Source organism: Mustela putorius, unplaced genomic scaffold (assembly GCF_011764305.1).
Source record: "Mustela putorius furo isolate JIRA1106 unplaced genomic scaffold, ASM1176430v1.1 tig00003853_pilon_pilon_pilon, whole genome shotgun sequence".
Classification (NCBI taxonomy): Eukaryota; Metazoa; Chordata; class Mammalia; order Carnivora; family Mustelidae; genus Mustela; species Mustela putorius.
Genome location: NW_025422005.1, coordinates 36,789,328 through 36,815,751, shown reverse-complemented (window position 1 = coordinate 36,815,751; position 26,424 = coordinate 36,789,328). Strand labels below are relative to the sequence as shown.

The window sequence follows — 26,424 nt, the reverse complement described above, 5'->3', positions numbered from 1 at the left end:
TCTGGGCTGGGTGAGCTTCCATAGATTCTTATTCTAACCCCTTATTCTACCCCCCACCTTTTTGTGTAAGATTTATTTATTTGAGAGAGAGAAAGAAAGAGAGTGAGAGGAGCAGAAGGAGAGGGAGAGGGAATCTCAAGCTGACTCCACACTGAGCGTACAGCCTGACACGGGGCTCCATCTCACCACCCGCGCTGAAATTGAGTCCCTCACTCAACAGACTTCACCACCCAAGCCCCTCACCACTGACTTTTTTTTTTTTTTTATTATTATAGTATCAGGTAGGTATTATCTCCCCATTTTACAGACAAGTAAATGGAGGTTAAGAGCCAAGTGACTTGCAGGATTTGGGCTTGTGCTGTTTCCACTTCACCATAAAAGAATGAAAGCAGGTGCTTTCCCTGGGCTAAGTCCCAGTTGCCCACTTGACACTGAACCCAGATTTCTACTCCGCAGTAAGATCTTGGTCCTTCTAACGAGTTGAGCCCAGATCTCTCCTCCCAGCCTAGACTTTAGCTGCCCTTTTTCGTCACCTGGGCTCCCGAGAGGACTCTGAGGCCAAATTTGTTTCAAACCCAGGCTCCACCGAGTACTAGGTCTGTCACCTGGGTTAAGTTTCTTTGACTGTCCTTGCCACAGTTTCTTCATCTCTAAATGGAGGATAATAATAACACCTGCTTTTTAGGATTGTTTATGAGAAGGAAAGGAATCTGTGTTTGTAGAGTGCTTAGAATGGTGCTCCCATAGCAAGATTAAAATGTTTAAAATATTATGGGGGTTGGGACGTTCCCAGGTTCCGGGCTTAGCCTGGAACTCCGCAGAAGGGACATTTAAATCGCTCCGTTGACAACAGTTGTCCCTCCCCAGAGCCCGTGGATGTGAGTTCAGTTTATGGCCCTAGAGGGAAGCACGCTCCATTTTAGCGCAGAATAGAGCCAGGGCTGAGGAGGGTGAGGGGGGTAGGGAGAAGCGGGGAGCTTTCTGGGATGAGGAACTGCCCTTTGAAATGCGGGTGTCTAGGACACTGGAGAATGAATGCCAGGGAAAGGTTGGGGAGTGATGGTTTGGGTGTCAAAGGCAGGGACAGGGTTCTGGGGTGAAAGCCGCCTTAGAAAGGTGTCTGGAAGGCCCAGGGACTGAGGTTGCGGTGCCCGGTTCCCGAGAGGCTTCGGGATCAGAAATGGGGCTGGACTCGCCGAGTCCTAGACTGCGCGCCTAACTGTCTCCGTGGCGCATTCCGAAGCCGGCCCCAGCGCCGCACAACCAGTCTCCACTCCCTCCGGTGAAATTGCCAAATTAAAATGAATCATTTGGCCCATAATGGCCGAGGCGCTTATCGGGGGCGAGCGGACCCGCGGCAGTGCCTTATCTCGGCGGCGCACACGGCCCCGGCGCGCCTCGGCCCATGCTAACGAGGCCCAGAACGTGAGCGGGATTAGCGCGCGTCGCTGGAGGAGCCCGGGCGCGCGGGCGGACTGGGACGGGGACGGGGGCGGGGGCGGGCCTCCGCTCCAAGGACCAGGCCTCAAAATGGCCACACGCATCCCCCCGTAGCAGCAAAACGTGAGCATTCCGGCCTTTTTCTAGGGGAAAGCAACCTGCGGCCCCCCGCGGAACTCCCCATCAGTTCTTCTCTTCTATTCCCCGCTCGCAGAAGAGGGCTTCGCTCCTTTTCCCTGTGTTTCTTTCGATGGGGGGCATTTTCCACGGACGCCCTCCGCTCGCCGCCGCCGCCCCTCCCGCCTCGGAGACTCTCTTCCTTCCTTCCCCTTTTTCCTTACGCAATATACAGAAATGCGCGAGGCGGTGGTTGGTTTTCATTTCTTCTTGGTGGTTGTGTGCATGCGGTGGGATTGTGAGTGCGTGTGCGAGCCGTCGGCAATGCTGACTTCTTCCGAGTGTGGTCTTCCAGGCGAAGCGCTGTGTGTCTGAGTGTGATGGTGTCCGCGGTCTTTGGGCTGTTGATTTGGATTCTTTGAGCCCTCCTGCGTTTTCATCGCTGTATACGATTATGCTCGTTTTTCCTTCTCGACAAGAGTCTGGCTCTGCGTGTTGGGTTGTGTGGCTTTTGCGACTGTATTTGGGTGGTTTCGTTGTTGTGTCGGACATATGTGATCCTGATTACGTTAGATGTGTGTCCACGAGCGATTGCGTTCTGATTTCGTTGTATCGTGTTGGCCAGTGTGCGGGCCTGACCATGTCGGCTTGGAGGGCAGCGCTGGGTTGTGTTTACTTTGCTTCCCTTCTGTGGGGCTGGACCGTGTGTGGTCCTGTCCGTGCTGGGTTGTGTGCCTGTGTGCTTGTGTCCTTTAGAAGTGTATTTGCAGATCGGTGGGGGGTGGAGGGGAGGGCGAGCTGGAGATGGAACCGCAAGTTGAGGAGGCGGCAAGGGGGCGGGGAGAGGGATTTCACATTTTATTCCAAATTATGATGTATTCGGAATCCAGTGTTGGCTTGGATGGGCCGACGGAGCGCTATCCGCGGCTGCTCTGTCCAGAGGCCGGTCGGTGCCTCGGTGTTTGAGGGGTTTGTTAGCGAGTGGGAGGTTCTTCCAGGCTCGAAGCTGAGCAGCGCTCGCCGAGGCCCGCGCCTTCACGCCGGTAGCCGCTGGCTTCGGTTTCCGCCGCACCCAGGCTTCATCCATTTCTGGTCAGTTTCGCAGGTACCTCCGCGGGGTCTGCGGGAGAGGCCTGGAGAAGACAATGGGCGCATTCTCCGGGTTTCGCTCCTGGGGTGGGGCCCCTCGGGTTAATCTAAAAGGACACTTTTCCATCCCTTCCCCGGGTGAGCGGGTGAGCGACATTGCGGTGTGGGTCAGGTATCCGTCGCATGGGTGACCAGAGCCAGGCTTTGTGGAGGGATGGATCAGTGCTGCCCTCGCTGTATAAAAATGGATTTTGTTTTGCCAGTTATTGTGGTTATTAATGTCATCATCATCATCATCATCATCATTCTATTTAATTAAAGTAATCGTTGAGTAGCGAAGTGGCTTGTCCAACCATTTAGCTTCTTAGGAGCGATAACAAAGCAACCCGGTCCCCCACAGCCAGCTCTATTTTTTTTTAAGTTACTGGGTTTGAGGTAGGGAGAGAAAATGGAGAGAGGAACAGGGCACAGAGACGCTTTCATAAAGCAAAAATTAACTCGAACCTAAGACACAGGAATGAGTGGATTCCCCCCTCCCCCACCATCTAGATTGGAAGAGGAGAAAGAAAATCTCCCGCATTGGACTGAAACCCCAGGGAAGAATTATTCCTATATTTCCACCAAAGCCAGAGCAAAAAGGAGTCCTTTGGAATTAATCCAGGATTTCGATGTGTAATCATAAACTGGACAATTTAGGCAAAACAAATTAAATAAAACCCTTTGGAGAAGAAAAAAATGCAACCTAGATCCCCCTGTCTTACACACTGGGGAGCAGTATTGGACTTTATCCTTCTTGCCTTTGCCTTGTTTATTGCTGCAAGGAATTATTAGAATTCTCCTGTACTCTGAACACTGAAAAAATTAAAATCATTGTGTGGAGATGGTTGAAAGGAAGGTGGCGGCAGGCTTTTCTTTTCTTTCTTTTTTCTTTCTTTCTCTCTCTCTTTCTTTCTCTCATTGGTAGGAAGAAAAGAGGGGACCTAGATAGATCAGATATTTGCCACCCCCATCCTCTTGGATCCGTGCTGTTCTGACTCCATTCCTGTGGGAAAGGAGCCTTTACAATCGGGTTCTGGTTTCGTTTTGCACTAAAGGTGGGCGTGGAGAGAATGGGGACCTTGGACGTTCTGCCCTACAGATCAGGGTCTGAAAACCGGATTCCCCTTTTCCAACACACATTTACCCACCCAGTGGCGCTAGGCGTTTCGGCAGCTGATCCGGCCTGCCTCGGGTTCCCAAGCCAACCGCATAGACCCGTCAGTGCTTAGAAAACAAACTCGGCCACACTGAGCCAGACAACCCCGTCGGAGGGCCCGAAATTGTTCCCGCGGTCGGTGTAGACCTTAAGCTCCTTGTTGTTGTTGGAGTAAATAGTTATTCCTGATTGGTCAAGTGTAGGGTTCTTTTTTAAGGGGCCTGGGGGGAATCTTCAAACACCTGCAGGGTGGGGGCAGAAAGGCATTTGCAATTCCCTGGGCTGCTTGGTGAGGACAGGAGGTAATTCCCAGCCATTGACCCCCATTTCTCTCTCTCCCTCCCTCTCGCCCTCCCTCTTTCTCTCCACCCCCATCTTTCCTGGAAACTGGCTTTGGGCGCGGCAGACTGCTCTGGACCACACCGTGGCCTAACTGCTGGTCTCTCAGCGAGAGAGGGGAAAAGCAAAGATCCCCGTCCGCAGCTTGGACCTTGGCTCCCGCCCCTCTCCGGCGGCGGCGGAGTGGAGATCCTATTCAGAGGGGCCGGTTTCTCTAAATATGCCCCAGGTGAGTTTTGGGGAACAGTATTAGTGGAAACAGCGTCCAGGAAGACCTTGGGTTCCGGCCTGGGGTGGGGGAAGCTTAGGACAGAGGACAGTCCAGTCTACAACTGGGGGAGGGGATGAACCCAGAGCTGGGAATCTGGTATCGGTGTCTCTGTGACTTCTAAAGCCCTTTTCATTTTGATCCTGGGTAAAAACACCTAGCCAGACCTAGTTCCCCAGGCCGCTCCCATCAGTCCTGGTTCTGTGGGTGTTTCACAAGGCTCCTAACTTTGGCGCAGCTATATCCGGATGGTGCAGGCTGTGTGTGCCTGGGCCGCTGGCAGGAAGAAGGCCCAGCCACCCCGGCTAGCTAGCGCAGTCCCAACTCGGGTGGGCCTTGACTGGGGCCTAAGGCCTAGGGTGGGGCTGTGCTGGAGCACCCCTCCGCTCTCTCACTCTCTCGCTGTCTCCTAGTGGCTGGAAAGGTGGCTCTCTTCACTGGTGCTTTTGGTTCTCCAGCAGGCCTGGGGCTCCCCCAGGGGGTCATTCGGGTGTGGGTGCATTATGAAGGACAGGAAGCCAGCTAGCTCTTAACTCATACCAGGAGAGGCTGTTTTCATAGGAGAAATTTTCCCCTGCCGGGCATTGGGAGCTGCCCGAAACCTAGTGCCTGCCCCCCAGGAGCTCCTGGGATCCCCGTCTTGCTCAGACATAAGCGGAAATGTTGCGGCCATCTGGCAACAGGAGATGAGGATCCGGTGTTGGGGGCTTCGAGCTGGTTCTGGGTGACACAAAGACAGAGGACTTGTACTGGTCAAATAGTCTAGTGTCATTCTGTTCAAAAGCTTCTCCCCACTCTCTTATCTTCCCCAAATAAAAACAAATGAACAAACAAATATCACTTAGGCTTTCCTTCCAGTAATCTTAACGAAGCCAAGTGATGGGGTTTAGTCCCCTACAACCAAAGGTACTTATGAGTGCTCTGTTGGCTTTTTCTAGAGCATGGACCCCTCCCCTGGGTGATCCTGGTTGCTGAACAGCCCGCTAGGTTTTCCTAAGGTCCGGGGATGGGTGGGGAGAGGTCGGCCACAGACCCTGGGAACCAATCATATAGGTTTATCACAGGGAACCTGTGAGATATAGATATTTATAGGTGGCTGGGGAGGGCATTTGGGGCCAGGGTCAACTCATTTGGAATATGTGATCCTCTTGCCCCCCGGGATCCGTGCCTACATGAAGACTTGGAATTAATCAGAGGGTATAAATGTGTCATAAGGAGAGCTTGCCGCGCGCACAGTTTGTTTGTTACTGAGTTAGAAGCTGTGGCTGAAGCAGGTGTCACTGGGCACACAATGGTGTGTGAGGACAGTAAGGTAGGGTGCCAGGACTTTGGGGCTTGTCGCTTTGACCACATTGGTCAAAGGATAGTATATTATATTATATATATATTATAGTATATTATATTTGACCACATGGTAGTATATTACTGGTGCATTTCCCTGCTGCAGGGGAGCCAGGAAGACTGGACTAGTAAACCTCTGGTGCAGTGTCTTGGCAGTCCCATTCTGTGGATACGGATCTATTGTTTCCGCCATAGTCGTAAACTCACTTCCAGTGAAGCCTTGAGGACCCACTGCCTTTGTGGCTCTTTTCACCAGGTCTTGGAGAATTCTCTTATTTCCTGGTGAGCCCATGGAGTTGGCAGACCCAGGGCAAAAGCGCAATCCAAATGGCAATTCTCTGTCAGCTTGTGTGTGGCAATTTTGCTGAGCTCTGAAGGAGGTTTCAGAAGGTCAGGTCTCTCTTCTGGGGTGGGAGGACGTTTCTCAGGCCAGCCCCGGTCCAGAGTGGTGCAGTGGCAGCGCAGCTGCCATGAATGATTAGACGGAATCTGCTTGGGCTTGATTTTTGTGTATTTTCTGCTATGAAATATCCCAATCATCTAATTTTGAGACGAGAAACCCCATTTTCAACATCTTATAAAGCCTATTGATTTGATTATATATGTGTATATCTGTGTCTGTGTATGTGTGTGTGTTTATTTTATTAAAACAACTCAAAAGCACTCCCAGACTCCAGACCCAGAGTCTCCTGGTTTTTTGGTTTTTATTCTTTTGGGGCCCGGCTCCATGGGCATCCAAGCTGGGTGATGGAAGCCTCCACCCCTCTACCAGCAAGTGTTAGTGGAGAGTAGAGCCTCTTTGGTCACCCTGGAGTATGGTTTTGGAGAAAAGGAGTGTCCGCAGCCCCAGCAATATACTTAGGAGGGTGTATACAGGAGGATAATGTAGACAGAGTGAGATCGTAGTTCTGGTCTTGCTCTGTGGCTCTGTGGCAAATAGGTTCACGTGACCTTGGGCAAGGCAGTCCCCTCGCTGGCTGGGTCTCCTTGCCAATAATAATGTTTACTTGAGCATTTGAACGTGCTTTTAAATGCATTAATGAGGTATTGCTCCCATTTCCCAGACTAGACCAGAGGCAGGAGAGGGGGATGGAAGAATTCAAGGGCCTTCATGATATCTCTTCCCACTCAAGGGTGGGAGCTGAGACGCCCAGTGGCCTGGGGGTGCTCTGAATGCCTGGGTTCCACATCCACTTAGCCAAGCCTCCTTTCCACACTGCACCTCATTTCTGAGTCCTGCTGAGCTCAAAGAGGTGGAATGTGGAGGGGGAGGGGGATTAGGGCTAGGATCATCTCTCCCACGAGTCTCATCTCTGGTATGGTGGGGAGTAAAGGGCCACTGGGGTTTCCAGCAGCTGTGTAGAATACCCGGTGTATTTGCTTAGTGCAGACGGACACTCCCTGCGGGGGGGGGGGGGGCGTGAATATGTGTTGAAAAGGAGGGCAGGAGTTTCTGCCAGCTGTGGCACAGAGGACCCGGGGCCCTGCAGCCTCCATTCCCTGAGGTCTCTACTTGTTGAGAGGCAAGGGAGGTTCGAAAAGCACCCCACCTTCGCGCCAGTTTCCCCCGCCAAAACCAAAAGGGGGGGCGGGAGGAACACGGTCAGGGGATTTGTTCCCTCCTCTTCCCTTGCGGCCTGAGCAGGGGGACACGATGTTAGTTCTTTCTCGCCTCTTTCTACATTTCCTTCCTCCTTTTCCCCCCCTTCTGTTTTCTTTCGCTGGCTGTATTCCTTTTCTTCCAGTGCCTGTCGTCTTTTTCCATCTCTTGGGTCTCTGTGTCTCCCAGACACCCTCTCTCTTCTCCCAAACCATAGTCCCTCTTTCCCTCCTGCCTTCAGGCCCCGGGGTGGGGCGGGGGGGGGGGGGGGCGTGTGTCCATGTGGCACTAAGTCCGCCTCTTCCCACGTCTCGGTGCGCGAATTTCTCTCTGCCCTTCACCCACCCCTCGGTGGGCTGGGGGCGGTTGTAATAGCGGGCGTCCGCTTGTCTGTCTGTCTGCCCGCAGGATGACGGAGCGGCCGCCCAGCGAGGCGGCCCACAGTGACCCCCCGCTCGAGGGACGGGACGCTGCCGCGGCCGAGGCCCGCATGGCCCCCCCGCACCTGGTCCTGCTGAACGGCGTCGCCAAGGAGACGAGCCGCGCGGCCCCCGCGGAGCCCCCGGTCATCGAGCTGGGCGCGCGCAGCGGTCCGGGGGGCGGCCCCGCTGGTGGGGGCGGCGCCGCGCGGGACTTAAAGGGCCGCGACGCGGCTGCGGCGGCCGAAGCGCGCCATCGGGTGCCCACCACCGAGCTGTGCAGACCTCCGGGGCCCGCGCCCGCCTCGGCCCCCGCGGAGCTGCCCGGCGACGGCCGCATGGTGCAGCTGAGCCCGCCCGCGCTGGCGGCCCCCGCCGCCCCCGGCCGCGCGCTGCTCTACAGCCTCAGCCAGCCGCTGGCCTCGCTCGGCAGGTCAGCGCCGCGGCGGGACCGGGACGGGAGGGACTGGCGGGACGGGCGGGCGGGGTTGGGGGGAGCCCTCGGCCCAGGCGTCCCTCCTGCCCCTCGGAGCCACCGCCTTCCTCCCGACGGCGCGGAGTGGCGGGAGCGCAGGAAGAGAGGGGGTGCTATGAACCCAAGGGCGGAAAAGCCCGCGCGCCAGAGTCCGAGCGCCAGCGACTGGGGGTCCTCTGCGGGCGTGTGCGTGTGCGCGGGGCCGGCTGGGGGGTGCAGAGTGCATGGGTGTGCGGAAGCCCGAGAGTGGGTCCACGCCTTCGGGAGTGCGGGCTGTGGCTGCCAGTGAGCAGAAGCACGCTGGCCGCGCTGTATGGGGTGTGTGTGTGTGTCTGTGTGTGTGTGCGCGCGCGCGCGTGCTGGGGTGTCGTGTGGACCAAGTGTGAGCAAGAATGCTTGAGTGTGAGCAAGAATGTGTCTGAATGCACTCACCGTGCAATTCTTCTGGAAGCTGCCGTCCTCGGTGGACAGGTAAGAGATAGGGATCTGAGGTTGCAAGAGGGCTCCCTCCCCTGAAACCGCTACAGGGCCTATGTGGGGAGCGGATTCCTTCCTCCCCTTCTGAGCCCCTATGCCCTTAGCTTCCGTCTCCGGCTGGGGTCTGTACCCCACTCCTGTTAAGGTGTCCGTTCCCCTGCTGGGGCCACTGAGATGGTGGGGAGATGGAGGTAGGTTTGGGGTGGAGACAGGAAGATGAAGCAGGGGTTGACAATGTGGGGCAGTTAGTGAGTCTATGGGAGACCTTGAGGAGGAAGCTGTTGAGATCCCAGAGTGGTGGTGGTGGTGGTGGGGGTGTAAGCAGTGGTCAGTGGAGGGAGGTTTTCTTTCTGTTGTCTGTGCACAGGCCCCCTGGGGGCCAGGGCAAAGGTGGGGGTGATTTGTGGGAAAAGGGACCCCATGCCCTGTGAGGTGCAAATTGCCCACCATCAGGTGTGAATGCGACTCCCTGCCTGTGTGGGTACCTGTTTGGGAGGGTAGGTGTCTGTGGATTGTGTGCTCACTTCTGGGAAGGGGCGTATGTCTGCCGGTGGGGTGTGTGTATTCAATTTTGCGTATGCTCCATGTGTTCATTTCTGACTGTGTGTGTGTGGGGGGGGGGGAGGGGTGTGTGGGTGTGTGGCCCCTTCTTCCCTTGTTTGTCTCACGGAGGAGAGAGAGTAGCAGCATTCTGTGGGTGTGTTTGGGTGTCTGTGTGTGATGCTCCTTGCATCCCAAACCCAGGTATGAAGGGAGCAGGGTTACCCTTGTTTTCTAGGGGGAGAGGGCTGAGGAACCTGTGGGGAGGATCCCTCAGGAGGCTTTCTCCCCTCCACCTACATGTGATCTTGTGATCTGCCTGCTCCCTCCCACAGTGGGTTCTTTGGGGAGCCAGATGCCTTCCCTATGTTCACCACCAATAATCGAGTGAAGAGGAGACCCTCCCCTTATGAGATGGAGATTACTGATGGTGAGTCTACCTGCCTCTCCCTTTGTACTCACCCCTCGTGCTGGTTAGAGCCCCAAAGGTGGGATCTTCAGGGACTATACACCACAGGTGTCTCACGTAGATGGGTTGGCTGCCTTGGAAGGAGAGTCTTTGCCCTGCAACTGACCTGGGTCAAGGGGAAGTCATGGGTGGGGCTGGGGGGGTGCCATCCTCACGCTCCTGGGAAGAGGGTACATGGCAGTGAGGACACACTGCAGCATTTAGCCCAAATCTCTAGGGTCAGTTGCAGTCCCCACTGTAGCTCCATTTCCACATTTGGCAAGAATCCCAGGGGGAGGGCAGAAGACCCTCAGGGATTTCTTGCACCTCCTCCCAAGTCCTTTTTGGAATCTGGAGTCTGCTCTCTGCCTGGAATTGGACAGCTAAGGCCCTTGTCCTAGGTCCCATTATTGTGGGGCCCTCTTGTCCCCTGTTCCATACCCAGGGCTGAGACCTGGAGTTCCCGTCCCGACATCACAGAATCTACCCTGCCCTCCCCGCATCCTCTAGAAGGTCCCCAGCACTACTGTTGTGAACTACCTGAATAGTCTTTCGCGCTGAACTTGGGAAAGGGGTTGGATGAATGGGAAATTTGGAGTATCCTGGCCCTCTTCCCATGTAGTAGATGAGACCCAACACCAGGTGGCGGGAGAGCAGGCCCTTCAGAGCCCGGAACTTGGAGCAAATCCCTGGAGCTACTGCCCGTGTGTCAGCTCCACTGAGGCCTGGGACCCCTGTAGGAAGGACACCTGAGGATTTGAAGCCGGACTGGGATTTATTCAAGGAGCCAGCAGGAGGGATATGTATAAAGCTGGAGCTTCTGGAGGGGAGTCCTCTGTGGTGTTCTGGAGGGGAGAGGGCCTAGAATCTGGACAAGGAACAGACCTTATAGGACCTAACTAGCCAGGGACTTGAGGCGTGTAGGTCCAAGAGGGAAGGGTGGTGGGTTGTCAGTGCTGCTGGGTTAGAGAGGGGAGGGAGGTATATCAAACGAGAGTAGGCAGGACCAGCCACAAAGTTCCCCAGGGAAGAGAGGGCAGAAGATAGGAGAATCAGCCAGCCACAGAGAAGAGGAAGGAGGAGAAGGGGACAGGAGTTGAGGTTTTGGGGGGAGTGCCGAACTACAGGGAAGCCATTACTAATAAATGTCACCAATATTTACTGAGCACCTACTCAGTGCCTGGCCCCAGAGAGGCGGAGGACACAGAGGGATAGACAGACTTGGGGAAGAGGAAGGTGTAGAGAGGTGGGGAGTTCTCTGGGAAGCTGCCAGAGAGGAATAGACAGAAATGGAGGTGAAGAGGAAGGTGTGTGTGTGTGGGGGGGCAAGGTACAGAGTAGGTCCATGAGACTTTGGAATCAGAGATTTCACCAAAAAGAATCCATAGAGGTGGAACTAATGGAAGGGCTGAAGTTGGGACTTGGTGTGGATTCCTACTGCTGAACTTTCCTGATTCTCTGTTTCCTCGTTTGGAAAGTGGGGAGAGTAGTAGCTTCCTCACAGCTTGCTGAGAGAGTACAGTGGGGTAAAGTGTTTTTAGGGCCTGGCTGGGGGTAGGTGCTCCTTTCGGAGTTCTGTCTCGCTACAGCCGTGACAGCAATTGTCATGTCTCTTCCCCAACTAGTTGCTCCCTCCAGGTCAGCCAGCATTAGCCGTGGAGCAGGGATGGACCTCCTCATGTCACAGTTGAGGGATGGCCCTCTGTCTGGCCCGGAGGCCAGAGAACAGAGAGTTATTTCCTCTGCGGCAGGCAGCCCAGGGGAGGCCGGCCGGCAGGTGTCTGTTTTTTCCCAGTCTGGGGCTGGTCTTTGGCAAAGAGTCAGCTGGGCCCTGGGCCTGTTGGGGTTTGGAAAATCAGCTTGCAGACGTTATCAGGCAGGGGGTACGTTGTCCTCCCTGAGAGGTGGTGTGTGTGTATATGTGTGTATATGTATATGTATATTTATATGTATATGTATATACATGCATGTGTGCATCCATGTGTATGTGTGTCCATGCCAGTGTCCGTGCCTGGGTGAGCCATCCTTGTCTCTCCTTAGCAGTGAAGCAAGCTGTAGGACCAAGGGGAGGCCTTGACCCCTCCTCTCCTGTTTTCCCCTATCCTAGCTTCCCCTTTCTGAGGTTGAAGAGGGCGAACAAATATCCCCAGCCTAGGAATTCTTTCAGTGCATGGAGCTTCCTGGTGACCACTGGGAGCCCGGCGCTGGGCTGGCCTCAGTGTTGGGAGGGGAGCGGCCACCTCAGCCCAGGAGCTCAGGAGCATCAGGAGGGCCCTCTTCTGTTTTCTCTGGCTTTGGGAATGCCAGGTCGGACTGGGACATTGAGTGCAGTGCTTTGAATACCATAGGTGCTCAAAACATGCATGGGTCTGTTACTGCTTCACAAGGCTCAGGACATGAATCTAGTCTGAATTTCGGTCTAGTCTGTCATCAGTAGACATGGAGAGACTGAGGCAGCCCTCAGACACCTGTTTCGAGCCTTGCGTGGCCCATCTCTCCATTTCTTTTCTTGGGGAGAGAGCCCACAGGGTAGGTTGTTTTCCCTCTTGTCTGTGCTCTCTACTCCATTCCCCCGCCCCCCATCCCCGCCAGCATGATCAGCCAAGCCTGTTTTCCATCACTCTTAGAATAGAGTTCTCCCACACTTACTGCAGAGACCTGTGGGGCCTGGAACCAGTCTACTCTGATCACACCCACACTAATTAGCCAGGTTGGCTTGGGCCATTTTCCAGCTTAGGGCCTTTGCCCATGGTAGTCTGTCTTCCCTACCTGGGCTTGGCTGGCTCTTCTTCAGCTCAAGTTCTTACCTTATAGATGTCTCCTTCTCCAATATGCCATCCCCAACCACCTCAGCTAAACGTAGTAGCTCCTTTCCATCTGTTACTACATTCAGCCTCCTGTTTCTTTATTTGTTTGCTACTTGTTCATCATCTGTCATCACCATTAAAAGGTATGCTCCATGAGGACAGGGACCCTATTCCCCTTAGTGCCTGGCACGGTGTCCGGCACGGTACCCAGTTATTAGTATGTAACTGATGGATGGGTGACGATAGCTGCCATTTACTGAATGTTTAATCTGAGGCAGGTTTGTATTAAGAACTTTACCTGTGGTAGCTGTTCAATCCATGTGACAGTCTCATGATTTCAGTTACTCTTGTATTATCTCCGTTTTACAGATGACTAAGCTAAAGCACAGAGAGTTTAAGTAACCTGCGCCGAGTAACTGTCTAGTGAGTCCTAGTCAGGGATTCAGTCCAGAAAGTCTGGCTCCAGAGTTTGTCTTTCTCACTAGGGCTGTATGGCCTCTTGGCACAATGAATGAATAACATAAGGTCCCTGTCCTCAAATGCCTCACAGCCCCAAGAGGGAGACATGCATAGACACTAATGGTCAAAAGTCCCAGAAGGGTGCCTGGGTGGCTCAGTCAGTTAAGTGTCTGATTCTTGGTTTCTGCTCAGGTTGTGATCTCCGGGTTGTGAGATTGAGCCCCTCATCAGGCTCCACACTCAGCACAGGACTGTTCAAAAGACTCTCTCTTTTTCTTCCTCTGCCCCACCCCTTCCTCCCCAGTCGGATCTGTGCACACGTGTGTGTACATGCTGTCTTTCTCTCTCTCAAATAAGTAAATAAATGTTTAAAAAAAAAAGATGATGGAGATCAAGGAGTTGTAGGGCCATGGTTATTGGTGAGGTCTGGCCCGACAAGTTGAGGGAAATCCCCCGAGTGGAGGAAACAGATGAATGGGGGTTTGAAGGCTGAGTAGGAGTTTTCTTTCTTTTGGTAAAGATTTTATTTATTTATTTGACAGAGAGGGACAATGCGAGAGGGAACACAAGCAGAGGTCGTGGAAGAGGGAGAAGGCAGGCTTCCCATTGAGCAGGGAGCCCAGTGCGGGGGTCGATCCCAGGGCCCTGGGATCATGACCTGAGCTGAAGGCAGATGCTTAATGACTGAGCCACCCAGGCACCCCAGGAGTTTTCTTTCTTTCTTTCTTTCTTTTTTTTAAAGATTTTATTTATTTATTTGACAGAGAGAGATCACAAGTAGGCAGAGAGGCAGGCAGAGAGAGAGAGGAGGAAGCAGGCTCCCTGCTGAGCAGAGAGCCCGATGCGGGACTCAATCCCAGCACCCTGAGATCATGACCTGAGCCGTAGCAGCGGCTCAACCCACTGAGCCACCCAGGCGCCGCAGGAGTTTTCTAAGTAAAAAGCAAGAAGGCATTCTAGGTTTCCCAAGTTTTCCAAAGGATAGTTTCTCTTCTTCTGTACAGGAAAAGGTGCCTTGGGGGACATTCATCTCTTTTTTTTAAACTCTTGTCCTCCTACCTCCAGGTCCCCACACCAAAGTAGTGCGACGCATCTTCACCAACAGCCGAGAACGATGGCGGCAGCAGAATGTGAATGGGGCCTTTGCTGAGCTCCGCAAGCTGATCCCCACACATCCCCCAGACAAGAAGCTTAGCAAGAACGAGATCCTCCGCTTGGCCATGAAGTACATCAACTTCCTGGCCAAGCTGCTCAATGACCAGGAGGAGGAGGGTACCCAGCGGGCCAAGCCTGGCAAGGACCCCGTGGTGGGGGCTGGTGGTGGAGGAGGTGGTGGAGGGGGCGGTGCACCTCCTGATGACCTCCTGCAGGACGTGCTGTCCCCGAACTCCAGCTGCGGCAGCTCACTGGATGGGGCGGCCAGCCCGGACAGCTACACGGAAGAGCCGGCCCCCAAGCACACAGCCCGCAGCCTCCATCCCGCCATGCTGCCAGCCGCTGATGGAGCAGGTCCTCGGTGATGGGGCCGGGACCGTTCAGGACCAGCCGGGAGGGCACCTTCAGGCCGCTGGGCCTGTGGGCTTCAGGGCAGGTGGGGTGAGGATTGGGCAGCTCTGAAGCAGGGCAATGGACTCGATGAGCTTTCCTTGGTGTCTGAACTTGGCAGAGCCCTAACTGCCCCCGGGGCAGCTTCCCTGACTCCTGCCTCAGTGGGAGAACAGAAAAATGGAGCAAAGTGGTAGGTACTTTTTATGAAGACGGCACAGTCTTCCCCTTTCCCCCAATCCCTAAGACTTCTCCAGTAAGAAGCTGGACTGACACTGCTTTTGTCCTGGAGCTTAGGGGCCCTGTCTTTGCCAAGACCTGGGGTTGTCAGCTCTCCCCGGCAACATCCAGCAGCCTCTGCCTTGCCTTTAACCCCTCCCAAGCTGGCTGGTGTGGCCTGTGTGGCCACTCTGTCCAAATACATAGGTACCCAGTCGCCGCCCATTTCTGGGTGAGCCCCATCTTCACCCAGGCCCATGTCGGTCCACCCAGCTTGCCAGCTGCCGTAGACAGTCACAAGCCTCGAGGTGCCTTCTATAGGGCCTGGTTGAAGAAGATGGCCAGTGGACAGCTTGCTCTCAACTAGCTGGGCCAGAGGGTCAGAAAACCCAGTAGCCCTTACTGCTTGCCCCGGGGATCAAAGCTCTGCTTTCTCCCCACTGAGACTTGCCTTCCTAATCCTTTTGGGGACTGAGTCTGTAGCTGAGAGCCTGCCTTGGCAGGCCTCATGAAGGCAGGGAGAGGGAGAATGGTGAGTGTGAAATTGAACCAGAGCTCTTTGGGCTTTGGGTTCGAATCCTGGCAGTGTCTCAGAGCAGCCTGCCTGTACTCTCCACTCCCCGCCGCTGTTCTGGTGGCAAGCCAATGGCTGTGTGCTGATGGCCATGTGCCGATGGCCATGCACCCCTGCTTAGTGTGGATGTGCAGCCCCGTCTGTGGGTCCTCTGATGCTCTTCTCCAGGGTGTGTGTCTGCTGATGGCTTGGTCTGAACCCAGCTGAGCACAAACCCTGTCCTGCAAATTCCTGGCATTTGGGATTTTTGCTTGACTTTAGTTATTGGTGGGATCTTTAGGTCTTGATAAGACCCAGGCTGTAGCCCCACTTGGAGGGCAGGGGGAAAACCAATCAGAGACCTGGTTGAGACCCAGACAAGTGCACATTCACGCAGCAGAATCTCCAGCACCCCTGCATTCTACAACTCCGAGTCATCTAGGGTGTGTATGGAAGGTTGGCTTACCGCCACAGGAGCACCCTGCTCTGAGAGCTGTACATGAAATTTTTGTAAATCGAACCCTCATCCTTCATCTTTTAAAGAAATACTACTGCAAGTCCTTTTGTAAAGTGAAGAATTTTTTTGTAGAGTGGACCACTGCCCCTTTTTGATCTCTTGTGTCAATCCAGGTGGTGGGACATGGTTTTCTTAAGGCCAGGCCTGCCTGTGACATGCGTTCCACACCCATGGAACAAACCCCGCACAAGCCCTATACACGTGTCATTGTACCCTCAAGTCACCGCAGCCACCTCCCACCAGATTCTGTCTTTGAGGTTAGAAGGAAGACAGTCCCACCCAGTGAAGGGCCTTGAGCACAGCCCTGTGCTCACAGGGCACAAACCTGGCTCCGTCCCCTCCCTCTTAAGTTGTGAGGTCTAGTTTGTGAGTAGGGGAGCAACGTGGTAATCCTTTAGCACTCAGACTCTCTGTCCATTTCAGATCCCCAGCATCCTATTTTGCTGAACATTAGGCTTGTTTTCTTTCCAATGCTTGGAATCTCCTGTGAGGAATCCCATCTGTGTAACGAGGGAGCTCCTATCCTCGGTCCTAAAGCTGCATTTGTTTCCCGGTGGATTAATTTGACCTGGGAGTGAACAGTGGCCACAGTATGGATGGATGGAGAGGTTTTAGGAGACGGATCGCTCGTTCTATCAGGAACTCAGGCTTCTGGCTTCCTCTTCTCTCAGACTTGCAGAATGACGTGGATAAGTTATCCCTCTCTCAGTGTCCGTTTCTCATAAAATACCCTGGCTTGGCCTGTCCACTAGGGCTGTGGATTCCATTCCAAGTGAATTCATGAAATTAGAAGCATTTTGAGACCAGAAAGAACTCTTTCAACCTCAGCATCATTCCTGCAATGGGGTTTCTTATCCTGAGTCCAGGGCCTGGGCAGTGGGCCAGTCTGACTGACTGCGCAGGATCTGGGTAATTTAGGTTCCAAACCACTTTTACCTGAGTTATCCGGATTGTCCTCATTTCTCCAGATTGACCTCACTTGTGTCTCTTTCCAAGGAGAGGTCGAGGAGTGAGAATGGAAAAAGATATGGGCAGAGAATATGTAAGACATAACACAGCTTCCCGCCACGGGCCTGGGTAGGGATAGGCAAAAGCCTCGTGTTTTTGTAAGACTGACTGAAGATCCACAATTTTAATGTTCATCTGCACCCCCCTCGCCCCACCCACCACACTCCTTCCTCTGCCTCGTCACCTATGAAGAAATGGCAACCTTCCAAGAGTAATACCTGTGCCAAGGGAAAAGATGTAAAAGGGGAAAAAAATCGAGAACAGAGATGATTGTAAGAACTGGAGGGATTCGCATCTTTTCAGGAAAATTCTTATGCTTTTATTGGCGGTGACAAACGACAAGATGGTACAACCTTTCTTCTTTTCCAAAAACAGAGCAAAGGGCCCAGCATCTGTAGTCAGCCGACAACTATCTCGGCCTTTGGGGATGGTCTGGTCGTACTTGTGATTCCGATGGTACGTGACCCCTCCCCCGCCGAAGGCTCGCCCCTGCCCCTGTACATAGAGCGTTGTTCCTGTGGGCGGGCCCAGCACTTTCCGTCTCTGTTGTACTGTACGTGATGGGTTGTGTTGGTCTCTGCATTTTTCGGCAGAAGAGGAGTAACCGCTCCAGGTACCTTGACCTTTGTACAGCCCGGAGGCCAACACTGTGGGCGTGACTCTTTAGCAACACAACCCTTGTGGTGATGATGTGTGTATATATATAAGGATATATTGGGAAGATTTCTAAATAAAAGTTTTACAGACGGGCTTGGACTCTGTCCTTGCAGCTTATACCCCCCACGCCTGGGAGTTGGGACATTAAAAGGAAGGGGCCTGGTAAGAGTCTGTCTCTCCCGAAATGGAGGGAACTCCAGAGCTCAGCTGTCCTCTCGGGGTGGGATCCCACTCACCACCCACCACCCGGAGGCTCCTCCTATGAAGGTTCCATTCTTTTCGCTCTGCCAGACCTCTGAGTGGGGGACTCTTCTTAGCATCGTGTACCCACACTTTTGGCTCGGGGCCACCCCACAGATGGTCCCCTGTACGTGTTGGGTTCAGGCTCCATGGCTGGGCTGGTTGCTTTTATCATTGGTTCAGGACAGACTAAGTTCTCAGCAGAGCAGGATCCCAGGGGCCCTCATGACTCAAAGGGATGCTGCCTCTATTATGCCTGGCTCTTTAGGGTCTGGGGGTGCAGGACTCACATGGGGCTCGGGGATAGGCTGAGGCTTTCGGGTTAGTGATCAGTGAATGGAGGCTCAGGAATGGGAAGGCCCGTACAGGCAGGGACTCCGGGTTCCAGGCAAAGAGGGGAGGTGAGGGGGAGGGTGGAAGAGGAGGGTGGGGTCCCGCAAATGGACCGTTGGAACTTCAGGGAGCTCAGTAGGTCAGAATTTCTAATGGAGAGCCAATCTTTTTATTTAACAATATTTTTTGAGCCCCTCCAATGGGCCAGGTGTTATTCTAGGTACTGGAGATCCAGCAGTGAAGAAAACCAACATCCCTGTTCTTGTGTTGCTTGAATTCTAGCAGGGAGACAGACGGTAAACACACAGATCAGATACCTGTGAACATATGAAATACATTGATTATGGGATTGATGTAGTAAAGATACAGCACATTAGAAGCTGATTAGTATTAGGGAAAAAAGATGAGTTCAGAGGGGAACTCAAGGGGCCCATGGATAACTCGGGCTCCTTTGGGGTCAGCCTTGCTTATCTCACCAGGCTTGGATCTTGGTGGCCCCTGTCCTAGGAAGCTTCCACCTGTAGCTAGGAGGGCCAAGGCTTGGCAGAGCTTGGGATCATGCCCTGGCCCAGAGAGAAGTTTCTGGGCTTTTGGAAGACTCCAAGTGTGCTTCTCCCTGGCCTGGGGCAAGGAGGCCCTTGTGGGGACGGGATGATGAGACTTAGTCCTAGGGGGAAAGGCAGGCAGGGTGGCAGGGAGAGAGAGAGTATGTGCACAAGACAGCAATTTCAGAGCCTATGATAAAAGGGGGTTTGGAGTTGAGGAAGTGGTTAGCCAAGCCCAACACAGTGGTCACAGATGCTCTGGCCAGAAGAGCATGAGGGGAGGAGAATGAGAAGGGAGGAACACCCATTTCCGGAAGGACCTTTCCCAGGAGAAGGCAAGGCAGTCCACCTCCAGAGAGGTCAGGAGGAGCTGACTCTGTGACCACCAGGCAGAGGCTGTGAGGCTATTGACTGCCCAGGTGGGCCAGGCCCTTGGGGATCCTTTGGGCTAATGTCTCCATCTCCAGGTGGGAAGACTGAGGCCCAAAGAGGAAGGGAGTCTTCCCAGGGCCACACATCTCTGGAATGGTGACAACAGTGGCAAGCAGGGCAGGACTAGGCTTCCTGCCTCCCAGGGCATCCTGTGCCCACCTCAGGGAAGGGACCGTGTTCTTGCCCTTCTGCCCTTTGTTTTCTCTGCTCCTGCTGGACTCTCCTTTCTGTCCCGTTGCCTTTTTTTTTTTTTTTTAAACAACCAGTTTTGCACTTTTTGTTGCTATTATCTTGTCCATCTTCCATTCATCTGGCTAACTTGTCTCCAGCATCCAGAAGACTGCCCTGACATGGTGGGGCCTTCCTTCCCTCTGTGCTGGCTAATGTTTGCCCCCTTGTCTGCTTCCCCACTCAAACATGAGCCCCTCAAGGGTCATGTGTCTCTAGGCCTCCTGAGGGCCCTGGAAGACCGAGCGTGGGACCCATTCAATATTTTCAATTATTTTATTTTATATTTATTTATTTATATAATTATTTATTATTTCAATTATTTTATTTTTCAAATTATTCAATATTTACTGTATGAAGAGGTTCTAATGTATAGAATGTCCTAGCTCAGTGTTGAGGCCAGCATGGAAGAGAGGGGGGTTGGGATGGATGGGTGGGAGGCTGGGTCATCCCTACAAACATCCCTACAAACACCCCTCCTGCAATGTTCCTCAACCCCCACCTAATACCACAGTCCTGGGTTGGTTAGGGACAAATGGACCGCTCTGTCCCTTCGGTTGCTTCTGTTGGTGGGGAGGTAGGGTGTGCGGTTTTTCTGGCTGGGCCCCAGCAGCTGGTGAAGATCAGGAAGCAGTTTATCCAAGTCCTCATGGCAACCTTGCCTCCTTATGTTGCCCACTGCCCCTTCTCTACTTGCAAAAAACTGAAGGTGCCCCCTCTGGTCCCACGGCCCCACACAAGTCCAGTAAGTGCCTCTGTGCAGCATACTGAGGACGTGCCATGGGGCTGCACATAGTGTCCAGCAGCGGCCATCATGAGTCACAATAAGGAACCAAGTAAGTCAGGATCCCCCGGACATTCTCTCTGTTGTCCAGAGAAGGAAATGAGGCCTAGAGAGGGGCTGGGGTTTCACATAGCTTTTGCAGGATTTGAAGTGAGGTCTGAGTCCAGAGCCAATGCTCACTGATGTTCAAGAGCGGAAGAAGAAACAGCCAATAAGTAGTTGGCGTTTGGCGAGCAGATAGGCCTGGGTTGTGCTGCAGGGAAGCTAACAGCTCAGCTTGTCCAGCAATCTGCCCAGGACCATGGGCAATGAGTGTGGGCACAGGGGAGCTTGCCCAAACCAATGGGCTCAGCTTGAGGATAGGCCGTGAGGGCAGTCGACGTGGTGTTGGTTCAGGAAGGGTGAGACTAGGACATGGGTGGGATAAACCAGGAAATGCAGCTGGGCTGCAAAAAAACCCCTGGCTTTTGGGGTCAGACTTACCTGGCTTGAAGTTCCAAGACTGCTACAGATTGTGGGGATGGCAGAAGATAGAAAGAGGGCCCTGTCTGATTCCTGGCGGGCTGGTCAGGAGTACGGCCCCCAGGAGGGAGGACCAGCATCACTGGAGCAACTCACATCCGCCACTGAGAGGAGATGCCCGGGGCTTGAGACAGGCTGAGCCTCCCTGCAAAGGCACCTGGATTACAGGATATGGCATTCTTCAAGAAACGTGCCCAGCCTCCACCTCAGGTTCTTTCCAATTCAGCAAACATTACTCTGGGCCTCCAGGGTCTCCCCTGGTCCCTGGATTCCTCTCTCCCAACACTTTCTTCTGGGGTTGTAGGGCTCTGTACCTGTTCCGCTCCATACACTCTCCACCCAACCTCTGAGCCCCTGAGCCCCCGGGCTCCTGACAGGGACAGGGTAAGCTCCTTGCCAGCATGCTGCAAGTCCAGAGGAATAATTAATGTTTCCACTCCCCCCCTCTGCCCTCTTTCTCTCTTCTGCCATCCCCAGGTATAACCCTATCCCAACCCCATTTCTAGCAATAATAACAGCTCTTTCTATAACACACAAGCACTCAATGTAGATTCTTTTGAAATCCCATGCCAGCCCTGGGAGATGAGAATTAGTAGCTTCACTTTGCAGATGACAAAACTGAAGCTCAGAAAGGGTAGGTGATTTACCCAAGATCCACAGCAGTACAATCTGTGTCAGTCTTGGAACTTCAAGCCAGGTAAGTCTGACTCCAAAGGTCAGGCTCTTTTTGTGGCCCAGCTGCCTTTCCTGGTTTATCCCACCCATGTCCAGGCCTCTCCCTCCCTGAACCTACACCAGGCAGTCAGGGTAACCTGATGCCCACTGTGACATTCCCTCCATCTCCTCTTTTCCCTCCACACTCACTTAGTCGGAACCCTGCCTCCCTCCCCAGCCCCTGGCCTTCTCTGTCCACACAATAACAGGATGTGATCCGTTCAAGAGAGGAAGTGGGGAGGACGGGCAGTGCTGATAGCGCATTTCTGACTCTCCACTCTGTGCCTCCCCTCCCCTTTGGGCTGCCTTCCATGAGGCTGCGTCCTCCCCGTGGCCCTGCCTGCTTCAGGAGGGATGAGTTCGGGGTCTGCCAGCTTCTCAGGCCCGCATAAGTCTATGGAAAGATACTCTTTGGTCCTCAGTGAGGCCTGCCCCCTGGCTCCAGCTTTGGTGACCTGGAGACAAAGGTCTGAGGTGCTGAGACTCAGGGAGGCTCACCTGACAAACTTTAGACTCCAGGGAGTATTATCTGGAGCTGCTGGAGCCTGGGGCTGGGCAGGTGGGTCCCTCAGCCTCCCCATCAGCCATCCACATACTCACCTGTTTCCAGAGGAGCCTGATCCAAGGCAGTGGGGGAATAGAATCAATCGAAAGGTCCTCATCAAACACTGACCGTGTTCTGCCTTGCTCGGAGTGTGGGATAGGCTGTACAGATGGAGAAACTGAGGCTCCGAGAGGAAAAGGGACTTGTTTAAGCAGCCTGAACCAATTCCAAGCTGGAGCTAGAACCCAGATCTCCTAACTCCCAACCTGGAGCTGTCTCCTGCCTTGAGTCCAGTGCTGCCCAGTTGAGCTTTCTGGAATGGTGGACGTGTTCTATGTCTGCCCTGTCCAGTGCGATAGCCACTAAGCCCCCGTGTCTCTCAAGCTCTTAAAATGTGGCTAGTGCAACAGAGTACCTGAATTCTAAGTTTGTTTAATTTGAATTAACTTAAATTTAGACTTGTTATGATGCTAAACTCCCAGGGAAGAGCAGATTTTCACAGACAGAGAATGAGGGACCCCACCCCCAGATCTGGGAAGCTTGGGAAGAGGACGCGGGTCACTGAAGGTTAGCCTCCCCTGGGTTCACCATCCAGTTTACATCAAAGGGCTGGGCTTTCGACTCTGCTGTCTCACTGACTCCTCCTGACAACCCCCTGCAGCAGGATAGTCACTCCCATTTTACAGATGACGTCAGACAGGTTGAATGATTTGCTCGAGGTCATGTAGCTGAGAGAGAAGCCCAGCTGCGATTCTCCCCCAGGCTGTTCAGGGAGCCAGTTTGCTCACCCCAATGTAGGCGAACCCCTAAATGCTGCTGGGATGGCTGCAGAGAGGCTCGGCTCAGTTCTGGGCCATCAGGATGGGACTACCCTGCGGGGAAATCAGGGGCTCCCCCACACCTTGTGGGAGGGGAGGTTGGGTCATATGCTATTCTGTGAGTTCCCTGATATGGGGGATACACAATTTCCCCTGACTCAGCCTCACTGATGCAGATGGTGGTTTGAAGATAACGTCCCTTCTCCCTAGGCAGCCCCCACCCCCTCATCCCATAACTAGGTCCCGCGACAGACCCTTGCCTTTCTGAGACCCTGTGGACCTCCGGGACCAGGGTGGAAAACTCTTTCCCACCCCATGCCCAGTGACAGCTCAGCCAGCTGAGACCTGGGAGCCCAGGGTCCTCAGCCCTTCCCAGCTCACTGCCTGCAGCCTGGGACCTGTGGTGCTCCTGGGTCCCAGGCTCTGAAGGATCCCGGGAGGCTGGGCCTTCTGCCCTCTGGCCGTTCCCACACAGGCTAGCCACGGTTCCTTCTCTCGGGCTCCGCCCCTCTCTGCAGCAGTCTCCCGGGAGCTGCGTGTTCAATGGGCTATCAGGCCTCCCCATCACTCTCACGCCCCTCTCCATTACCCCTGAATAGGTGGGACCCAGACAGACACAGGCACTCCCAGCCCTAAGCCCCCAGGCAATCTCACCCAGGCCCACCTGGGACCTCAGAGCTCTGGAGCCAGTACCTGCCGGGCCAGTCTGGAGACTTAAGTCCTGGGAAGCCGTGACTCTGTGGTCTGGCGGTGGCACATTCTAAAGCAGCTGTCTAAACTAGGGACTGGTAGGCTCTGACTGCCATGGTCTGCGGGGCTAGGATTTGAGCCTGCATCTAATGACAGGTACAAGTTGAGGTCTCTAAGACCCTAGGCGTCACTGTGCAGGGTTCGGCCGCTGCATTTGGCTTTCTGGCAGCCTCCACAGATTCCGGGGGCGGTGCAGTGGGGCGGGCAGGACAGGGAGGTGGTTGCCTGGTGTGTTTAGTTATTTTTGGGGGGGGGGGGGACAGGGTGGCCCACAGGGCCCTTCAGGGTCCACATCTGCTTGGTTGGGGCCCAGCCAAAGCCAGGGCTGGCCTGTCCAGTTGCCGGGAGCCGGCTGGCAGGTTTTCTGTATGATGCTAATGAGGGCAGTGGCAGGCGAGGGGGGGTAGGCTTGGCTTTTGTCCCGCACTTGTCCTTGCTGGAGGGTCCTCAGAGAGAGGCAAGGGGCCTCCTCAGACCCAAGTGGCTGTGATTAGCCTGCTGTCACTCACTCTGATGGCTCCCAGTGCTCTGGGGGTGTGGCCAGAATTTCAGGGAGGGAAGGTGGGTGGGTAAAATGCGTGGAGCAGGGAACGTCCTAAAAAAATCATGCTAGCTCTAGATGGGAATGAGAAGAAACTCTGGGGCATTCTCTGCCTTCCATCCACCCTTAAGGGCTCCCCAGGTATCCCACGTGTAATCGTGTAATCGTGCATCGTCTCTCACTTCCCACCTCTGAGCTTTTCCGTGGCTGAGATGCCCTCCCCGAATGCCCCAAGGCAGGTGTACTTTTGTGTGTTCAACTTTTCCCCAGAGGCTCAGATGCTGCACCTGCTGGATCCCCTGTCCCCCAGGGATGGGTGTCTCCCCTACTTCTGAACTCAGAGCTCCTTGAACTGTATCTGGGTGCTGCTTGCCATCAGCCCATATTTGAGTCAGGGCCTCATCTCCGTAACTGTGAGTAAGTCAGTGCTGTGACAGTGTGTCCCTGGTCACTGGGGGCTCTGTCACGCCCAGAGTGTGTGGGCTCACATAGGTACTCAATAAATATTTACTGAATTATTTCATCAGATCCTCATGGTGAGTGGGCACAAAGGGATCATTACCTTCATTCTATTAAGGGCATTTCCAAATCTATATGAAAATGAAGAGCATAATATAATAAATGGCATGAATCCATCGCCAACTTCAACAATCACCCACATGGGCAATCTTGTTTTGTCTACGCTTCCATCCCTCCCCACACACCCTGTCTACAAAATGGATTATTATGAAGCAAATCCCAAACATTGTGTTATTTCATCTGTAAATTCAGATAAAAATCTTTACTAGTTCTTATAATTAAAAATATCCACTGAATATCCACCCTGTCAGATTGGATATTATTGGATATGGGTAAATTCCTACCCATCCTTCAGAGCTCAACTCAAATGACACCTCTTCCTGGAAGACTTCCCTGATCTTTTCTTCCCCCTGGGGAGTTTAATGGCTGCTTCTCTGAGGTTCCAATTGTATACTTCCTTCATGGCACTCACTGCTTTTTAGTCATTGATTTTTTTTTTTTTTTTAATGTAAGGAGGAAGTTTAATGTAATACTCGAGTGCATCAAATAAGTGTGAATTCAAAATCTGGATACACTTACTGAGTTTAATTTCTCTGAACCTCTGGATTCTTGTTGCTAATGGGGATTGCACTCACCTCATATGGTAAGGATTAAGTTAAGTCGTGTCCACAGCACCTATCCCAGTGCCCTGCCAATGTTACATATCTTTCTGGACTGAGCTGGAGGGCAGGTCCCAATGCTTCCTATGTGTGTCCCAGCACCTGGGAGTCCTTTCTAGAAGAGCACGAGGGGGACAGGCTCCCATTCGCCAGAAAATAGGCAGACTGTGCTCTGCCGTAGAGTCCGAGTGCTCCTGCCTGGCCGGAGACAGATTCTTTGGCGGAGAGAGGCTCAGGGTTAACTTCAGGCTATTTAAGAGCCCTGCTTAAAAATCAGAAACGTGACTTGATTTTGCTTTTTTTTTTTTTTTTTAAAGATTTTATTTATTTATCAGAGAGAGAGGGGGGGAGAGAGCGAGCACAGGCAGACAGAATGGCAGGCAGAGGCAGAGGGAGAAGCAGGCTCCCCGCTGAGCAAGGAGCCCGATGCGGGACTCGATCCCAGGACGCTGGGATCATGACCCGAGCTGAAGGCAGCTGCTTAACCAACTGAGCCACCCAGGCGTCCCTTGATTTTGCTTTTTAAAGCATATTTATTTTGTTTGTTTTTAAACTATAAGTTGTTTTTTTCTCCTCTTCCAACAAATATTTTTTGTTGTTGTTGTTATAGCAACTCTGGAAAGAGCAGAAAGAGAAGCAAACAAAATAAAACAAAACAAGGGGCGCCTGGGTGGCTCAGTGGGTTAAAGCCTCTGCCTTCGGTTCAGGTCATGATCCCAGGGTCCTGGGATCGAGCCCCACATGGGGCTCTCTGCTCCACAGAAAGCCTGCTTCCTCCTCTCTCTGCCTGCCTCCCTGCCTACTTGTGATCTCTCTCTCTGTCAAATAAATAAATAAAATCTTTAAAAAAAAAAAAAAACAAAACAAAAACCACAAACTGAACCCAGATCACCAACGAATATTTTGTTGTATTTCCTCCCTTTAAAAAATAAAATCTAGGGGCGCCTGGGTGGCTCAGTGGGTTAAAGCCTCTGCCTTCAGCTCAGGTCATGATCCCAGCTTGCTTCCCCCCCTCTCTCTCCTGCCTGCCTCTCTGCCTGCTTGTGATCTCTGTCAAATAAATAAAATCTTAAAAACAAAACAAAACAAAACCAAAATCTATTTTGTGGGGTGCCTGGCTGGCTCAATCAGAAGAGTGTGCGACTCTTGATCTCAGGGTTATGAGTTTGAGCCCCATGTTGGGTGTAGAGATTACTGAAAAATAAAATCTTTTAAAAAATCTGTTTTTTCCAATTATGAAATTATGATTGATTTAACTTTTGCATGCAGCTCCAAACTTTTT

General features: G+C 53.3%; 1 protein-coding gene across 5 annotated transcripts; it reads left to right on the top strand.

Moving 5' to 3' along the window:
• Positions 1-1,440: 1,440 nt before the first annotated feature.
• Positions 1,441-17,605, top strand: TAL1 (TAL bHLH transcription factor 1, erythroid differentiation factor). Of its 5 annotated transcripts, none has more exons than XM_045064481.1 (5): positions 1,443-1,563; positions 4,248-4,409; positions 7,798-8,241; positions 9,636-9,730; positions 14,080-17,605. In XM_045064481.1, the coding sequence occupies exons 3-5, from the start codon at positions 7,799-7,801 to the stop codon at positions 14,532-14,534; spliced, it is 993 nt and encodes a 330-aa protein (XP_044920416.1). In that variant the 5' UTR covers positions 1,443-1,563; positions 4,248-4,409; position 7,798; the 3' UTR covers positions 14,535-17,605. The 5 variants fall into 5 exon arrangements, with proteins under 5 accessions (XP_044920418.1, XP_044920416.1, XP_044920414.1 ...); XM_045064479.1 differs by lacking the exon at positions 1,443-1,563 and adding an exon at positions 2,367-2,649; XM_045064482.1 differs by lacking the exon at positions 1,443-1,563 and adding an exon at positions 2,367-2,662.
• The last annotated feature ends 8,819 nt before the right edge of the window (positions 17,606-26,424 follow it).